At 41.4% G+C, this 19,371-nt stretch overlaps 1 protein-coding gene across 15 annotated transcripts; it reads right to left on the bottom strand.

Annotated features, from left to right (window-relative positions):
* Window positions 1–659: 659 nt before the first annotated feature.
* LOC118262707 (E3 ubiquitin-protein ligase UBR5) lies at window positions 660–19,092 on the bottom strand. 15 transcript variants are annotated; one of them, XM_035574253.2, is made up of 50 exons: window positions 18,814–19,092; window positions 16,570–16,919; window positions 16,276–16,430; window positions 15,967–16,190; window positions 15,314–15,504; window positions 15,029–15,219; window positions 14,620–14,767; window positions 14,398–14,533; window positions 14,122–14,282; window positions 13,833–13,975; window positions 13,537–13,699; window positions 13,065–13,450; window positions 12,809–12,982; window positions 12,464–12,664; window positions 12,199–12,310; window positions 12,008–12,115; window positions 11,780–11,927; window positions 11,194–11,337; window positions 10,887–11,112; window positions 10,560–10,625; window positions 10,266–10,438; window positions 9,969–10,159; window positions 9,733–9,887; window positions 9,476–9,642; window positions 9,135–9,380; window positions 8,778–9,026; window positions 8,520–8,698; window positions 7,817–8,018; window positions 7,541–7,719; window positions 7,239–7,422; window positions 6,944–7,101; window positions 6,638–6,843; window positions 6,350–6,515; window positions 5,868–6,029; window positions 5,560–5,678; window positions 5,333–5,448; window positions 5,112–5,260; window positions 4,908–4,990; window positions 4,536–4,657; window positions 4,184–4,406; window positions 3,881–4,069; window positions 3,622–3,755; window positions 3,407–3,536; window positions 3,212–3,319; window positions 2,960–3,122; window positions 2,676–2,877; window positions 2,362–2,568; window positions 2,126–2,273; window positions 1,810–2,040; window positions 660–1,698 (listed from the first exon to the last, which is right to left on the bottom strand). In XM_035574253.2, exons 1-50 carry the CDS (start codon window positions 18,873–18,875, stop codon window positions 1,486–1,488), a joined length of 8,643 nt encoding a protein of 2,880 aa, XP_035430146.1. In that variant the 5' UTR covers window positions 18,876–19,092; the 3' UTR covers window positions 660–1,485. The 15 variants fall into 15 exon arrangements, with proteins under 15 accessions (XP_035430146.1, XP_035430148.1, XP_035430158.1 ...); XM_035574255.2 differs by having other exon boundaries at window positions 7,541–7,716; XM_035574265.2 differs by having other exon boundaries at window positions 7,817–7,991.
* Window positions 19,093–19,371: the final 279 nt, after the last annotated feature.

Genomic DNA, 19,371 nt, shown 5'->3' with positions numbered 1-19,371 from the left:
TCGAGATCATTTTTCTTTCATCCATAGTTTTATAACTATTTATGTGTATTCAAGTATTTAGTTATTAAATGTCCCATAAAATAATTTTCAATTTTGAACTACCTATGTAATATTATGTTGTAATGCATTATGCATATCATCAATTATTTTTCTATGGGCCATCAATAGAAACGAGAGCCCTATTTTCTATAATTCTATAGCCGATCAAGAGTTATGCAAGTGCATTGCTCATTCATTCATTCATACTTGAGAAACACACCTTTTTTCTATGGGCCATCAATAGAAACGAGAGCCCTATTTTCTATAATTCAGATGAATACGCCTAACCACCAGAATTACTTAAAATACTAGAGTATCTCTCTAATAGTAGAGTTATAATACAAAATAAAACGTCCACGTAAGGGGTGCGTGAATGTTTGTAATCGGGCTTTTTTTGCTTTCTATATTGATTCCCAAAAAAACTATACTAATATTATAAAGCTGACGTGTTTGAACTACTGGTTGTTAGTCCATTTATCGCGGAAGGCTTTATAACATCACCCTATGACAAATAGAAGCCAAGCTAAACCCTTTTTTGTACATTTATCCTGGAGATAGGACCAAGTAACATGGGGTTTTATGAAAAAATGTAGGTAATTTTTTAAATAATAACAACAATATAAGCGTTTTGAGATTGTTTATTATGAACTGTATTAATACAACTAATCAAAGGAAATCTAAGTATAATCTTAAATTTAGAGAATGAGGCGCAAAATACTTCCTCTGATATCACAATACCACCATTGCTCGGATCCGACGCCTCTCTACCCAAGCTTACCCAAAGTATTATAGCAGTATACCCATCATACTGTATTATCTTATATAATTTTTACTATATAACAAAGCTATATAAACAATAGAAATATTCATGAATATTTTCTGACGCTGCCTTTACTTGCCATCGAGCGATAAAGTACAATCAATTATAATTGAGAAGAGCAATCAAATGCAATTAAGTTAGGCCTTTATCAAAATAAGTCCAGAAAAAAGATAAATAAAAGAAATTTAGAAAATCAGTAAAAAAGGTTGATCTATGATTTAAATCAACTAATATTGGCATGTATACAGAATTGCGATTTCTTTAGGTTGTTTTAAATAACAGTTAAATACTTATGGTCTATGAGCTTAAAAGTTTAACAATTACTATGTACTTGTGCGGACCGTCCTTGGGCCTTTTTCTAACAAAAATTACTGCATATTGAATATTACTATTCAGTCAAATACACCCAGTCATATAGAATTAATAGATTCGTCAAGTAAAAAAGATCAAATAAATATACACCAGTATGTTAATACTAGCATTGTTTTAAATAAAGTAAGCTCTACAAAGATACTCTATAAAGACACGTAATTTCTCTAAACCTTTACATAGTGACAGAATATAGCGGCAGTCTTACATGACTGGGCTTAAACTTAAGAATATATATAACAAATAGTGGCGAGTGTCTAGACAAAGCCAAAGTTCTTGGTTTTGATGGCAAGCAGTAATTTATGCTTGAGCACGTGTCGCGAGGAGTACAGCGGGATGTACAGCCGCGAGATACACGTGTTGGCGGTGGGCAGGTGCGCGTCGTCTGCAGGCCGGATGGTCACTGAGGGCATCGGCTGGAAGCCTTCCTCCGAGGCAGGCAGTGCGGGGGACCCGGTCCAGAAGTACACCTGCAAAAAGAGACGTGATGTGTTTATATAAATTTAATTATAAAATAAAATGATCTGCAAAACAAGAATAGTGACTATTGTTAGATTATTTAAAAAATAAAATTAACTTACTAAGTCTTGTCGTTCCAAATGCGTCATCTTATCTACGATCGCCCACAACCAGCGCTTGAAGCGTGCTAGACGTTCCGAAGGCTCGCCGCTCTCATCGTTGAAGCTAGTGTAAGACACCAGCGCAGCAACGTTGATGTCTCCCACGCCATTCAGTAGCAGGCGCAAGTCTTCAGCAGTCAATCCTTCGAGCGCCGACTCTGGTAGCACATCGAGCACACCAACTCGCATAGCCTAAACATAGAATTCATTTCATTATTAGTACTTGATCAATTTACAGACATTTATCATTAGTTTATTGTTAAGTGAATATTAATACCTCAAGTGCTTTCTCCTGTGAGAGCAGCATTCGATGTTGAGCATATTTGCGTACGTAGTCATACACGTTGAGAGCCGTTACTTCGATGTCGCGTCCGCCTGGTATTAACTCCACGCATCCGCCACCTTCCTCTTCGCACATTTCCAAACTATGGATAATAAAATAACGGGAAATTAATGACACTATCAAAAATATTATTATTATTAAACGAAAAACAAAATCTGATATGTACTTACCTAAAGTTGAGATCAAGAGCAGCAAACAATGAATGGGAGTCTCCAGTTTCAGCGTCTACAACTAGCTGTCGAAGACTTTCGTAGACGACAGGGTCGAAGAAAGCCAAGTCGTGGAATCGCACTGGTCTGCCCAAAATATATTTAAGGACGTGCCTATTTAGGAACATTGGACATAGTTCGTTCTGAAGTAGGCATAACCCGATTATTCTGAAAACAAATAAGAAATGTTAAAATCGTTAAATTTTACATTGCTCCCCAAATATACTCACACTTACATAATATTTAATATAAAAATAATAACTGTTTATTTTTACCTGCCGACATTCCTAAAAGCATTAATCCGTTCGGGGGTAGCGCGACCTTGTCTCGGTGAGTAGTAGCCGCGCTTGCCGGGCGAGTAGAAGAGCGGAGCGGCGTCGTCGGGCGGGGCGGGGGCCGCGGCCGACGTGCCCGCCGCGCCGCCCGCGCCTCCTGCCGCGCCGCCGCCGCGCTCCGATAACGAGAAAACGTCTAGGTCTGGAAGAAAACATAAAAACTGATAATAATCGAAGGCCTTGGTTAGGTTAACAATAACAAAAACGATTTGAGCGAAACCTACCCAGTATGGCTTCAGAAGGATGCATTACTATGAGATCCATTGCTTCACGCACTTTCTGTCGTAATGCGTCTTCACTGGCCAGCAGCACGAGTAACTGTGCCGGAGTCAATTCTAGAAGCATGCCGGTTATCTTTCCCGCAAATGTAGGGTGCAGCGAGTGAACCTAAAATAAATATTCAAATATAAGTACATAAACTTTCGAAAGATCATTCAATCGAAAGTAATATATAACATAATTTTATTCTATTTTACCCTAGGATAAAGTCTTTCTCCTAGTTGGGCCTGATGGAGCGTGAGATGTTCGTTGTGGCCACCGGGTCTATCGCCACTGTAACCGGCACCCTCTGTCCCTGGCGCGGCCTGTACATAAAACATTCAATATGTTAGCATACTCAAGTACTATGGGTATTTCTTTTATTGGAATACAGTATCAGTATGTTTTGTTACCTGTGGAGAATAAGGTCTCGCGTCCACACTGAGCACCCTGCGCGGCTCGCGAGAGGCAGGCGGGCGTGGCGCAGGTCGGCCCGGGGTTCGCCGCGCTGTGTCTTTTGAACGTGCGCGACCCGCACCGCTCCTGTGACAAGTATTACATTTAAATCCCATAACAACAACAATAATTAAATATTTGTGAACTTATTATTATTAAATGTATTATTTACCGGGCTCCACTGTTACTGCTTGCTCCACTGGCGTTCGCGTTAGCAGAATTTGATGTACCGTTTGTACTGCTACTTGTTGTGCTGGTTCCAGTAGCTGGCTCCAGTGGTGGCAATTTTTCATTAGCTAGCAATGCCTACACACAGAAATAAGACCATTTGTATCAATACTTAAAGATTATCACACTATGTATAGCGTGTGCTACCTTTTAGTGGGTAAGCATAATATTTGAGCTATGACTGAATTGTACAGTTATTTTACCTCAGCGACGCTAGTGTAGAAGGAGCGTGCTACGCCGCTACCTTCTCCTGGCTCATCTCGGAAGGTCACTTTGACGCGGTTGACGGCTAGCGGCGGCTGTGCGCTGTGCGCCCTTCTGTTCTGTCCAGCAAACGCGCTATTCAACTCTGCAAAGGTTTGCTGTAGCAACTTGGCACGGTCGCGTTCCATCTGAAGCGTAAAAAGTGTCGTCTTACTATACATACACAAAGTTAAATAGCTAGCTTAATATTTTTTATACAATAGAAAATATGGCTCACAGTATATGATATGAAGAATACTCACTTTATGTAACGTCAAATCTCTCTGTTGCGAGTTCCTAAGTTTCTCCATATCTCTACGGAACTTGACCTCTTTTAGAGGGAACCCACCCAACTCTGCGACCACAGATCCAGGCTCTAAGCCAACATCTTCAGTGAAGACACGACCAAAAAGATCCAACGATAAACGCCATCTACCCAGCAATAGGTCGTGGGACACAGAGGCGCCTAAAGAAGGACATGCGCGCCTGAAAACAATAGAATATGTTTTACGTACACTCACACAATATCATTGGATAATAATATACCCAAGAAAAATCTAACATCTATTGTGAATTTCATACATTTTATAAAAAAATGTAATATTCAAGACTTACGGCTGTGTTGGTGTGTTGAGGGTGGGTAGGAGCGGCGGTGGTGGCAACCCTGTGGTTTCTACAGTCACATGCGCTGAAATTTCTTGAGACTCGAGAGGATCTGCAGCACTTAAGAGCTCACCCTAAGAGAAAATAAAATATTAAACTGTCAATATCATTATCATTAACATGAATAAATATGATGTTCAATATGATCTGAGAACATTTTATGTGCCTGTTTCAGTTTGGAAACAGTTTCCACACGATCCCAACATGTGGCTAATGAACCATCATTTATTTTTAGTTTTGTAATTTAATAAAAAGTAAGTCCAATTGAAGTTTAGGGTAAAATTTTGATAAGAAAAAGTCCCCCAAATAAGTGGAGTGACTTACAGCACGTACAATAACACTCTTGCCGGGACTGCGAGAAGATGAAGCGCGTGACTCTGCTACCACAGTGTTTGAGCCACTCGGACCTAAAACAAGAAATTGGGACATGCTTTTGTTACACTGAAATATTTGTGAATAGAACTTGCTTTTATGAGATGGATGGAACATCTTTGACTAAATACTTATATTATATTCAGAATAACGTACCCGGGGATGGGGATGCAGAAATATTCTGTTGATGCGGCGCCTCCATAATGGAGCATGCCGTGTCAACCAGGGTATGGAACTCAGATGGCTGCGCCATAGAATCGTGCATAGAACTGGTTCCAGCCGACAGATTTACCGTATGGGGATGTCTGAAACATAAATAAGACTTAGAACATACTCATTTTGAAATAATGTGTCCCTAAATGTTAAATCACACATACCTGTGATGCTTCTTTCTTGGTATCTGTCGGGCTTCGTTAGAATCAGAATCAGATAAGTATTCACCGTCAGTATCAATGTCCATCTTCGTGGGGACGTCTTTTGCGCAAGATAGATCCTAAAATAAAACAAGATTTATTATTTTTATAATAAGTTGAGAAACTTCGATACAAATAGTAATACTACGCAGTACAATACATATATAAATATGACAGTATTATGAACAAACCTGTGGTTCGTCTCTAGTGAGAGTGTGGGTGTGGGTGGGCGGCGCTGAAGCGGGTCTGGCGGGTGGGGACCATCCGCGATCTGTGCCGCGGGTCGAAAGGCCGAGCCGGCGCGGAACCACTGTTGAAGTAAACGCATACAAATTAAATCAACATTCTGAAAATGTCTCTGTAACAAATTGTCTATTTTGATGAGTTCTGAACTTTATTAATTTGAATTGATTGTTGGCAATGTTACTGCTTCTAAAAACTATAACTTCTTAAATGACTACGCACTTAAACTAGTAAATACATAAAAAATAATATTTACGTGCAATGTTACCTTCTAGCGGGTTGTTTACACCGGGCGGTGCATCACCGGAGGCCGGAACGGTAACGGGCTGGCGTGGCATTCCGAACAATTCTTCGCGACGAGCGTTCGGTTGAAGTAGTTGCGGCTGATCCGCTAACGGTAATGCGTCTTGCATTGTCACTGTTTTACAAAAACATATTACAAGTCTACAAATCCTCACAAAAACCCAGTGAGACTGTTACAAACAGAGTAAAACTAATCTTCAATAAATATAAGGTATGTTGTAATTATAATTGCAGATTTATACATTAAATTTTTTAAATGTTCAATTAGAGACTATGAGTAGTATATGACCATAATAAGTACTTGACTAAAACCATCAAAATATTTAATTTATGTGTTAAATATCATAAAAACCTATATTTAGATAGAGACAGTAATAAATAGTCATGAATTCTTGAGGATAGCAGCATATTGAAGTAAATGTAAAGAGTACTGACTGTTGAATGGGTCCGGCGGTGGACAGCCCAGACACAGCGTAGAGTCGGAGCGCTGGAAGAACGCGTGCGTCCGACCGCGAGCGCTCTCACCCTCACTGTCTGATTCCGCGGCTGCGCCACCTCCTACCACCATCTCTTCATCACCTTCTTCGTTTTCATTTTCATCCTGAAAGGAATAAAAAAATGTTAGTATAATAATCGAAGAAAGGACCGCTAGACAGGCCATTTTTATTAGGCAGCCAATAAAATCGTATCGTATTCAGCATTAGTAATGTAACGTGCGGTTACCGGAGTCCAGAGATGGTGGTGGTGGTGCGGCTGCGGCTGCGCGGCGCGCATGTAGTAGACGAGCGCGTCCAGCACGTAGGCCACGTGCTTCAGCGCCGCCACGTCCAGCACGGGCAGCTGCTCCGCGTGCTCGGCGCTGTGCGCGCGCAGCAGCGACAGGCAGTACGCCAGGAACTCGCGCCGCGCGCTGCCCGCCTCCACGCCTACTACCACATTATACGATCAATGTTTTGATTAAACTTCTCAATGAAACAAGCCAAAAACACAAATATAATCTCCTTATATTACAACACCCGCTTATATTACCTGGTTCGCGGTCCCTTGCCCTGGGTCCTTCAGAGAACCCAATGATACGCGTAGCCGGGGATGTCAGTGACGTAGTGCGACGAGCCGCAGGAGCAGCTGAGCGTCCACTGTCACCCGTCGAAGTACTCGCATTGTTAGATGTCAATGATGCACCAAAACTGTTGACAATAATGATTACGTAATACAAATCAATAAAATAACAAAAATCAAGAAATAGGTAGATAAACATTATTTTATCAAATTATTTATCGTAAGTTTATTTTTAACTTCTTTCAAAAACCTAAATGATGCTAACCGTAATTGAGCTTCAGTGGCATCCATGACGGTCACAAGCCAGTGCCAAGTAGGTTTGAGCTGCCGTTCAAGGTAGCATTGCAGCCGCAGCGCCTCGCGGTACGCCAATGGTACCATACGGGGTAAAGGAAGTGTTACCCGCTCATATTCCCAAAGCAAATCCGCGATTTGTCGTATAACAATGCCTGAAACAGATCAATGTTGACATTAAAATACACAATGAAGACTTAAATGAAAACAAATAAACACCTCACGAGTATTATTTAATGTTGAGATATGTTTTGTAAAATAAAAAAGACATACCAAAAGCTCTAGCCAAGCAAGAAGCTGTGGTGGACGTAGAATGCGGGTCGTGCGCCCCTGCCGCAGCCGCAGCGGAGCGGCGCAGCGAGGCGGGGTCTATGAACACCAGCGACGAGCTGCCCGTCAGTCTCACGCCGCCCGTACTACCGCCCGTGCCACGAGCCGTCTCGCGAGATCTGCTTTACATGCGCAGGTTCAAACAAATTGTAATACACATTTCTTATTATCTAAACAAAAATGGCAACAATGTTAATAAATAGTAGCATAAATATTTACCGTATAGCCCATTGCATGGAATGTGGAGCCAGGTTGGGCCTGGCAGGAGGCGCGGTTCGCCTCTCGAGAGTCTCTCCGTCGTGTATGGGCGGCTCGGCCTCACCGTCCTGCTCGTCAGTCTCCCCGGCCTCGGAGTCCTCGTCTTCCGGTTGGGTGGAATCTCCACTTTCATCCTCTGGATATAGAAGCAACGACGCCATACCTGTAGCGACGCACGAGGTCGTCCATTACATGGTCTATTAATCCCGATTCATACAACCAGTTTTTGCACACTTGCATTTACTATGAGAACCAACAATTCAGCTTCAAATAATGGTATTTCAATGAAATAAACTCGCAGTTTCATGCAGTCTAGATAGAGACTAAGTTTTTTGTATACATAAAATATCCGGTTTAATATAACAAAAACTATGGTTGTATAATTTTAAAAGGTCCTAGTTTATCATCTAATAAACTTTTGTTAGTTTCTAAAGTAGGACCTGTCATGCCTTTTTTAGATTAAACTAGAACCTTAACTCGAATCGGGATGATCAACTTCATAGTTAAGAAAATTTTATGTAATGCAAATAATTAAATATGAGAATTACGTATGAAATGGCGGCCCGTGACGTCGTCAGGTTTGTTTAAGTTTGCAAACAAGTGTTGTACTTGCACTAGATTTAACTAGTAACATTGTTCTAACTCTAGTAACAACTGTGCCTACCTGCATCGGAGCCCTGCGTGGCCCCGGTCTGCACGCTGCGCTGTGCGGACTCTGCGTTGTCTTGGTCATCAGAGTCGCTCTCAGTCTCTACTTCAGCCAACAAGTCCAACTCACTTTCGCTCTCTCCGCCTTCAGCACGCTCGGTGCCGTTCTCTACTACAACGTGTTGTTCTTGTCCCCTATTTATTGAATGATATAATATTAAAATGACGAAGCATATTTATTTAACAAGTTAGAGAGTAAAGGTGGGGTGTGTACCTGTCGGGCATGGCATCGTCGTGATGCTGGTTGTCCTGTGGTTGCGCGGAGTGCGCGGCGTGCTGCGGAGCCGAGGCGCCGGGCTCGTCGGTCTCGGAGGCATCGTCGTCCGCTCCCAGCGCCTCCGCCGCCACGTCGTCGGCGTACTCGGTGGCCACCGGGGTGGAGGACCGGTCCGGCACTAGCGTCGAACTGCCCAGCGACGTGCCGCCTGCCGCATTGCCGCGACCGCCGCCCGCCGTCGACTCTCTAACACACGAAGTATTTAGATACAATTACGTTTTATTGCAATAGTAATTTTATTTATACAGTTGCTTTTATCATATTATCTGAAAGTTGAAAATATAGGATACATACCTTCGCGCGTGTGCAAGTCTAGAATGACCCGTAGAAAGTGGTTCCACACCGAATAAGTCTTCACTGCCATTCACGAGGTCCACATAGGTAGTTGCCAAGGGGAACGGAGCCGTGGGGCGTACGACACCCAATCGGACCGGGGCCAGCAGCGCGTCGGCTGCTTCTACTAGTTCTTCTACAGCGAGGGCTACGAGTGCCGCAAACACACGGCGACACCGCACAAGCGACGATGTGATCGATAAAGGTCTACACAAAACAATTACATTATGTTAATTAAGATACTAAGAGAAACTTGGAAAGTTTTTTATTTTATTATATTGTTATATTGCACATATACATACCCTTTCTTCTTGGCTGCGCCTGGAGCCATTTCAACGCTAAATATAACGAAAATCCTGGCGACAGATCGGACAAATCGGCGCGCCACTTCGCGAGCTCGTTCAGCGCGCCCTGGGACTGTGTCGTTTTGCTGCTCACGAATGAGTGTGTGCAAGAGCGTATCCAACATCTGTAACAAATAATCGCCAATCATTGAAAATTTACTTCACTCATATTTATTAATTAACAAAACAAACAAAACGTGGATGCATACACTGACCTCATTAGTACACTTGACGATGAGCGCGTGAGTAAACTTGTCCAGCAATGTGGTGCCAGACTGTGAAGGCGCTGGGCTACTGGGTCGACTTTCTGACTCTCCAGAAGCACCACTAGATCCACACATAACAGCTGCTTCCACAGCAGGCCAGTCACCTGAACAATTCATATAAATTAATAAAAAAAATGCTTATAGGCAATACTTAACACATTTACGTAAAAAAAATATATGCGTACCCAATAAATGCAGCAGCGCTCTTCTAGCAAACTTGGGCGGTTCCAGGTCATGATCAGGAGCATCAACTTCAGCGTCGGAGCCAGGCTGCTTACGCGGCCCGCGGCCTCGTCCGCCGCCGGCGCGGAACTGACGTTGTTCTACCGCTTGTCGACCTACTGTCTGAACTAGGAACAACAGGATAGATTCGCCCCTGTAAACAAAATGTCACAAATTATGTAAAATCTTCAGTACATGCAGTCGAATCTTATTACTTTTAGGATTATGAAGGATGGATCCATAAGTGTATAAAAACGTACCTAGAATTAAAATGAGTAGCGAGAGACGTATCCCTAGCGAGTCGCGCGAGTAGGTCACAGCGCGCAGTCCAGTTACCGCCGACAAGGGCCTTGCAGCGGCACTTCTCCCAGCAATCACAGTAGGCCGTGGGAGATGTACGCTTCAACTTACAGTCATGACCTTTGTGACATACCTATATAACACAAATGATAAAATTAATATCTATCTTCATCATTTATAGCTCAATGGTAAAATTTAACTGTACTGAACTGAAATAACTGTAAGTAAAATGGAAATAAGAACTGCTTTTTTACCTTTGCACATTCAGTGCAGCAACACAAAGATCCAGTCAAGCCGCAAGTCTTGCACTCAAATATATCCTGTAAAAATAAGTAGATTATAGCAAATCTTATCGAAAATTTGACAATTTATTGGTAATCTTTATTTAAGAAATAAACAAATAACATACACAGCACTCTGTATTGATCATTTTTCAGTGTCATGTGCTACTTGTTATATTGTTTGCAGTTGCACTTTACAACAGGCTATTCATGACAATGTTAGAATATGCAAAGATGCTAGTTGGCTTTCAAGACATTATCTGACCAGTAAAGGAAGATTAACTATAAATTAATACGAACCTGATTGATGTGCTCCTGACCCGTCCAAGTGAAACTACAAGTGTCATTGCAGCATAGTACCAATAGTGGAGAATGGTCAGGACTCGCATTAGGCGGGAAGATAGCAGCGGAACGTTGAGCCTCGTCTGCATCGGGACATGCACGGATAGCGTCCAGTATTACTAGCGCCGCACGATAAGCGCGCTCAGCCACTGCAGCCATCAATGGTGTTTGGCCCATTCCATCCCTGTTATGGTTAAGGTTAATTATTTATCATCATTATAAAATAAGACATGTTTTTAGTAAAATAATGCATCATACAACTTACTTGGCAGTGAGTAGTTGCATGAGGAATGGCTGCAGTATCGGGCTTTCGCAGAGTGCTCGTAGAGCCGCAAGCGCGTTGCCGCGTCGTTCAGCCGGGTCCGCGCTCACTGCGCCGCCGCCACTGTTACCACCGCCAGACATTTTACTGTAAATGTTTCACATATCATCACATTCACTCTTGAGAATGTTCTTGGTCTTCCATCTAAGATAACTATTACTAACTAGCTATAACAACATAAGTTACAAAATCCGTAGACTTATGAGATTTTATTAGCATTCATATATTTCATGCATATATTAATTGCAATAGGTTGACCAGGATTTAACTCTCTCGGAAAAAAGGTGATGATAAGAAACAAATACAGAAAACACATACAAAATCGACATAATTAAGAATACACAGATTATTCTAATCAGTCAATTAACATGCTAGAAAAGTAACTATAATTATTTAATAAACATAGTATTTAGTACTCTTTAAAAAAGTTCAAGTATCCCATAAATACTTGTAGTTTACATGTAAAATGTTCAAAGAGCTTATAAATAGTTTTCTACTTGAACCTAAATACAGGTTGTTGACTACTTACCCATTGTTAGTAAGTCCCATCAGGCTGTCTTCATCTCCGGATGCCTCAAATGTCTCAGGTGGCCACGAGATGGCGGGCACAGACTCCTCAGCGTTGGCACCTCCAGCACTCGTGCCGCCCGCTATATTAGGCATCGAAGCGTTTTCCACTAATTGTAAATAGTCTTAATTATTACACCTACACTGTATAGAAAATGTATTGTAACTGTATAGATAAAGTGGGACTTACCAATATCAGGTTCCTTATTGGAAGTAGGTGCACACATATGAACGCATGCGTGTATTATATTCCTGTTGCCATCACAGCGTTCTTGTAAGATAGACAATATTTGTTGTTCTGTGAACGAAGGTTTTATATTATTATTAAGAACACACAGTGAAAACAGACAGGAAGAGCTAATAACATAGTAAATAACTCACTGCTTGTGTCAGATTCCAATTGGTGCAGCACTTGACGAACGCCATCAAGATCGCAACGTAAAACACGCGGCATCATCAGCTGGGGCTCCGGCACCAAAATAATGAGAGCAACCTGCACATGTAAAAAAATATACATTATTTTAATCACAATAATTATTGAGAAATTTCCATGCTGTGAATGATTAACAGTTTTAATAATTTATAATGCAGAAATGTTTGTTTGAAAATGTGGATAAGTAGAGAGCGAGCGAAACGCCGGCAGTACCTGCGACTTGAGCGCGGTGTGGTGCGGGTGCTGCGCGGCGGCGGCGGCGGCGTGCGGGTGCAGCGGCAGCGCGTGCGCCGCCAGCGCGCGCGCCACCGGCAGGTTCAGCGCCGGCGGCTCGCGGACCATGCCCACGCAGTCGCGCGACACCGGGTACAGCGCGCCGTTCCCGTCCACCATCATCACCACCGGCTCGCTGCCCTGCAACCGTACACGAGCTGAGTAAAGTTTCCAGCGCCAAAACCGCATCTTCTCAATTAACCATTCTGTTCATTCTCACTGTTACGGGTCGGTCGTACTATACAAATAAGTCAGTATTGTTTGTAATCAAAAAGTTATACGCACCTCTGCAGCTGTAGTTAACTGTATAGCTTGTCCGTTAGAATATCCGAGCAATGCATTGTTGTCCGTAGGGAAGACGCTATCTGTGAGTGCGCGTGTAGTTCCCACTGCATACACGGCGTACGCTAGTGCTCCGCCGGGTCTGCGTACGACGGCGTGCACACCGCGACTATCCACCTAAAGTAATCATGTTGACAGTTAAATGTTAGCTATATAATAGTAAATCTAAAGAATTTGATTACATTTTTATTATACTTACAGCAATAGTAATCACTTGCACATCAGCTGGCAATGCTATTTTCCTGGGCGACCGTTGCAGACAATCAGGTCCGCGTGGTCCAGCGGCTCCACCGACACCCCACTTGACAGCTACTAAGTCATCCTTCCGTACGAGTCGACAATCTTGCAGTAGTGTCGATAGATCGTCAGGTGTAGATGGCGCAACCTCTTTCCCGTCCTTGCCGATAGTAGGAAACCGTACAGCAGCGTACGCACCGTCCACTTTGAGCACTCTCCCTAGTGGCACACTTTTGACGTCTTCAAGGAATACCACTTCCTTTAATGGCCATTCTTCCTCATCGCGCTGCTTGGAACCATCGTTCGACGAACCTTCTTCACCGCGTACGGTTACACGCTTGGCACGTTCTGAAAACAAGAGCACATTTACAGTTAATAAAAAAAGAACACTGCTATATGTTGCTTTTCAAGTGAGTTTTACAATTTGTACTGACTGTGAGATGTGCTTGTGTCACTGCAGGTTGAAGAAGCCGGACTGGGCGGTGGGGGCATATCAAGGCGGTCAGCCATATCCTTGTTGCTATCCTTGGCACCATCCTTGCTGTTGCCACTAGATGATGAAGCTTTCACAGACGATACTGTTAGCGGCGACTGATTCTATATAAGGAAAAGAAGGATACAAATGTTTTAATTTTTTACAGTAAAACATAACATGAAAGAAAGTTCAGTATTGTAATAAAAAAATATGATTTTTTATTTAACAATGTGATGTAGTGAAGATATAATTTACCTGTAAATCACGTTTATCTTTATCTGAAACTGATCGGTCGGGTTGTGGAGGTGGCAACAATTTAAACCGACACATATCAGAAAGGTTCCAAGCAGCATTCTGTAGCACGCCTACTTTCGGAACCCCCGTTGACATATTAAATCCTGTTACACAACATAAATCAGTGTCAGAAAACAAATAAGAAAAATGCAGTATCTTTACATTATATTGCAGTTAATCAACAAAAACCGAAAACAAATAAAACTCTTTGCTCTATAGTCAGAATAATTTTAGATTCTATAGTTCTTACCGACGGCACCGGGTTGGTACATAGGAGCATTCTTCATGGTAACGCTCTGTCCGGCCTGCAAGTCTTGTGGCGCTGTGGACGAATGTCCGCGCTGCTGTTTGCGAGACCGAGCGCGATGTTTCTCCCAGAGACGGGCTCGTTGACCCAATGGAAGAACTCCCCTAATTACAAAATAAAACTTTAAAGTAAACATAATATTATTGTTACAGATTAATAACAAAAATCCTTCACTTTTTGAAATGTAAACATAATAAGTGAGCAAAATCCAGAACTTACCACCAATAAAGTGCACCAGAGTCCAACCTCGCAACGGTGTACAGAGAGCATACATGCAGAGAGATTGCCTTGTCAGATCCAAACTCCATGAACGTCTGTAGAGGATGTTCTAGACGCGACGCTCCTGGAGCGTGAGCTACAAATGTTACAACAATTATTAATACAATTTGAATAAAAATATCAAAATACCTACTAGTAGGTATGTATAGCACAAATAATTACCAATAGATTCATCTAGGAAGGTCGCAATCCTGCCGGTATCTGTGAGCACAGATATGCGGATGCCGGCGGCACTGATGTTGACTATTCGCTCCCCGGGGGTCATACCCAGCCAGGTCGCACGAGGATGATAGGCACTCGCTCCTGACGCCTGTTGCACGAAAATATAAAAGATATGTAAGTACACTGCATGTCAACGAACAAAAATAATCCATAGCAGATAACCATCACCAAAATACAAAAAAAAAATATCAGAGTCTACAACTTTACTTTTTTTAAATGAATGTAAAATTAGCATATTTTTAGTAAAACAAAAAGTCGAAAACTAAAAACCCCTTCAGTCGACCATCTCAATTTCGCACAAAATGCACCAAACACCCTGTATACTTGTATATTTAGACTTGGTACTTACATCATTACGTTGGTAAGGGTGAGCATCAGCCCAACGCCATTGGTGCAGTTGGCCTTGCGTGGAGATCGCGATTAGCTCACTAAAGGTGGCCGCAATATGAGTAAAACGAATATTGCTGTCCCAGTACTCCAGCTCTTCCGAAACCCAAAGTGGTGAAGCAGCAATTGAAGAATCTTTTTTCTTACTCTCTGCTACAATAAATAGTAATATTGTTAAAGAAAATAATTAAATAGAATTGCAATTAAATTTTGTAATGTAAACTACAAGATGAATACATATATTTACCTCCATCATTATTACCTCCATCCTTGTCCCAGGAGGTGTCGCGCAGTGCGGATTCGAGCCACCTGCGCGGGCCGAAGTACTGTCGCTCCCGCCAGCGACTGAACTCGGACGGCCGCTCCTGGGTGGAGCTGCTACTCTCGCGACTGGCGCCGCCACGCCCGCCACTGCTGCTACCGCCGCCCCCACTGCGACTTTTATACAACTATGTTTTAGCACAATCATGACGTGTGCAGTCTTCACAGATATAAAGAATGGTCGTTTTTATTCAATTACTCTTAATTCTCTCTTCTCAATCATTTGACTATCCATTTAAGAATTTTATTTCGATTACATTTGGCTCTTGCTTATTTTTCGCAAAAATAAGCTAACCAAGACCATGTCTTTACATCTGTGATTCTACCACTACTACTACCATACAAAAACATAAAGTACAAAAAACATTTGGGAATGTGACCAGTGCAAGGAGACAAACAAAAAAACATGCACTGTTGCTAAAATAAGTCTATGTACTTCTAAACATCAAGTAAACTCCCAATCACAACATAAATGGAAACTGCGTAAGCTTGATAGCGTGCCAGAGATTGGGTTGAGGACTATATTTACTACAGGCAGGAGTGTGTGGTGAGGCAGAGGAGCATAGCTGACAGGTATACCTTCTGATAGCCGCGTACCCGAAGATGTCCTCAGAAAACATGGTGTCAGCATCTATGATGACGGAGTGGTCCTGCTGCGCCGCATGAAACCCTCCATCCAGCAGAGATATCAGATCCTCAGGCACGTAGCCGTCACCACCTTCGCCACCCTCCGGTTCCTCGCCCTCTTCATCGTCACGTGACAGCAAGTTGTTTACCGCGAGGTTCACGTCCAAGTTGGTTCGCTACATTATTTTACATTGCCGAATTATTACATTGCTAACAGACACAAGAAATAGATTAACTAGCAGAATATTCCATAAAAAGTACCTGCAACTCTCGTATAATAAGACTCCTGCTCTTTCCCTGCAGGACCACTTGAGCCTGTGTGACCAGATCTTCCGGCACAAAGGGCGCTGGAACTGATACTACTCGTCCAGAACCAGATGCACCGATAATGACGCCTGTCGCTCGACTTGTTGATCCTGAGCAAAATAAATCGATTTAACAAACAATAACACTGATTTAATCATTATTGGGCATTGGCATCATTGGTAACAGTAGTAGTTGTAGCTTAGTTTTGAATTAAGGAGATGTGTATTTTAAAGAATATTTTCTAGGTACCTTGTGAGCTAGGCGTCGCGCGAATAGAGTTCCTCATAATCCGAGCTCTAGTGCGAGGCTGTTGTCGCGAGCCGCAGCCCCCTCCGCTACCACCTTGCTTGCCGCCGCTAGTGCCTCCACCGCCACTCCCCCCGCCACCATTGCCGCCATTCTTACTAGCGTCAGTTTTACTCAAGTCCAATCTATCGGGAATGATTGAGAAGGCAGCACGGCAGATGGTACCATCTTCGAGCAAACAAGCAATGTGAGCTGGACCAGCGGCCACAGCACGCACTCCTCGCAGTGAACTAAGCGCCGAGGAACCAGCGCCTGTCCCATATCTATTCCAACGGTCAGCAACTTCCTTTAGCCTGTGGTCATAACAACCTCATATTATAATTAATACAGTAAATTCATTAATTTTCATGCTATAGTCTGAGAATTCCTATTAAAACTGGATATGAGAACTATATACACTCTACAAATCATTTCCCTTTCTTCCACTTTATAAACATCTCAAGATAGTTGATGTTACCTATATCTTATCCATGGCGGATGGTAAGACTGATTCCCTTGAACACCTTAAAAAGTCGCCTCTTAGTATTCCTGAGAAATCCTTGAATCATTTCAAGCCATATTTTCCAATATACATATTTTTTTAGTTAGTACTAGTAGTGTGAAGTTTATATAATAAAAAGGAAGGTTTCAGTTGCTATGATGTTCAAATCAAATAACTTATACCTTTTCTTTCTTTTTTTTTTAATTTCCCTACTGAATCTTCTCTAGTGTTGTGGGTGCATTTACAAACATACAAGTTCAAATACACATGACACTCAGACCCGAAACAACAATTTGAGGATCATACAAAGAGTTGATTGGTGTGGGAATTGAACCCGCTACGCAGTCGGTTGCCCAGCCACTGCTGCCAATATTATATGGGAAAGCTACCCTTGACATTTAGAAACCAGAAAGTGATATAGGCTCGTACACACCATTCAATAAACAAGGCAGTTAGTAGTCAGCAGTGATTACTGCAAGCAACTCATTTGACACTTGTCAAGACATTTAGTAACTAATTAGAGATGATCACCCTTTCAGGAACTAGGTGTAATTGATAAATTAAGTAAAACTAAGTAAGTAACTAAGAAGTAGGGGTAGGCACATCAAAACATTAAAATTAATAGAAAATAATTCTTGGTTTATGAATTGTAATAACTAAGACCATATTAATCCATATTTTGGTATTTATTTAAATGGTATTGCTCAGAATTAACTCAGAAATCTTAAGAATCTTATTTTTGTGAAAGGCTTATCAACTAAATTTTGTAATTGATAATCACAATACAGTACCAGCTACTTGCCAACTGTGGTCATCATTTTACAAAAAATATAAACTTAGTTGGTACTGAATTGATTCTGATGACACTACAGCTATAGAATATACCTTGGAAAAGACTATCCAAATTCTGCCAGCAGTTATTATTCATCATTTTCATTTGCAAACAAGTAATTTCACCACAAATGGAAATTAAGATGTTCATTGTGAATAATGACTAATAGCACAGTCAAATTAGTGATTTGAGAAGAATAACAAGTAACTTTGATAATGTAAAAATAGGCCATTTAATTAATTACAATTACAACCACTAATAGTGATGATAACATTTCTTGTCATGACTATGCCTATGAATACCTGATATTACTGTATTAAAAATAAAGATAACTGTTTCGCCTTATATACTTAAAAACCTTCATGACATAATATGGATATACTGCTGATGATGTTAATGTATTTATTTATTACATTCAGTTAAATTTAACATCTTTTTGGGTCACATAGAATAATTTTCAACAATATGATCTGAAGGAAATATTGTTATTGGGAGGGTAACGAGACAAGCATACACATGAAATAGGTATTGAGCGATTTTATTATGTCACAGATGAGAATTACTACTCCGGTATCGGCGTTGTAAACGCGAAAAGCAGGTTTGCAAATATAGCATCGTCGTTTTAAACCAAACAAGATTACGCCATCTGATCCAAATTAACATTACACAGTATGGATTACTATCAGCTTCATCCAAAATCGACAAAGAAATGTCATACAATGGAAATTCTCCCGTGAACGTAAAATGATACGGGAAACGTGGCCCTTGATGCTATATCATCATACGGCGACTTGATTTAGTCGTACGATCATGGAATGTCGGATTTCACAACATGAACGAAATGGAGTCAAGTAAAATGATAAAATATGTTTACCTGTCTATCAATTGATCCTCAGTGCCAGGCAAAGGATGAACCACAAAATGCATTGAAGACATTTTCCAAGGTCTAATCCTGAGTTTTAACAAAGATTTCAAATAGCACACTCAAACATTTGTTAAAAATCCACCACAATACTGCAAGAACAAAAGAACACCATCTAAAATCCTCTTCCAACCACCATATTTCTCGTGGTTTCTTTCGTGTTCGTTTCTCGTTCTCAAATACATGTGAGTCGGTACATGACGAAAAAAGAAAGAAAATATCAACATGGCTTCTCCATCCAAAATGTTGGTACCCCTGCAATCAACTATGCTAGGGAAGCTAATTTCCCAAAATTATTAAATATTAGTAATTTTAAAAATTGTATCTAGTTTTGAAAATTCAACTCTGCAAATATTATGCAAAATAGAAAATATCACATAATTTATATTTTAACCTTTTTCTGTATATCTATGAGTACTCGAAGTCCAGGAGTGAATACTCGGCCTTATAAAAGAAACAGTAAAAAGTAAAATGTTACGATACAGCATGCTAAAGAACCTGTGATAGGTG

This window comes from Spodoptera frugiperda, chromosome 12 (genome assembly GCF_023101765.2).
Source record: "Spodoptera frugiperda isolate SF20-4 chromosome 12, AGI-APGP_CSIRO_Sfru_2.0, whole genome shotgun sequence".
Classification (NCBI taxonomy): Eukaryota; Metazoa; Arthropoda; class Insecta; order Lepidoptera; family Noctuidae; genus Spodoptera; species Spodoptera frugiperda.
The sequence above is the reverse complement of the archived record's forward strand: the minus strand, read 5'-3'. Positions and strand labels throughout refer to the sequence as shown.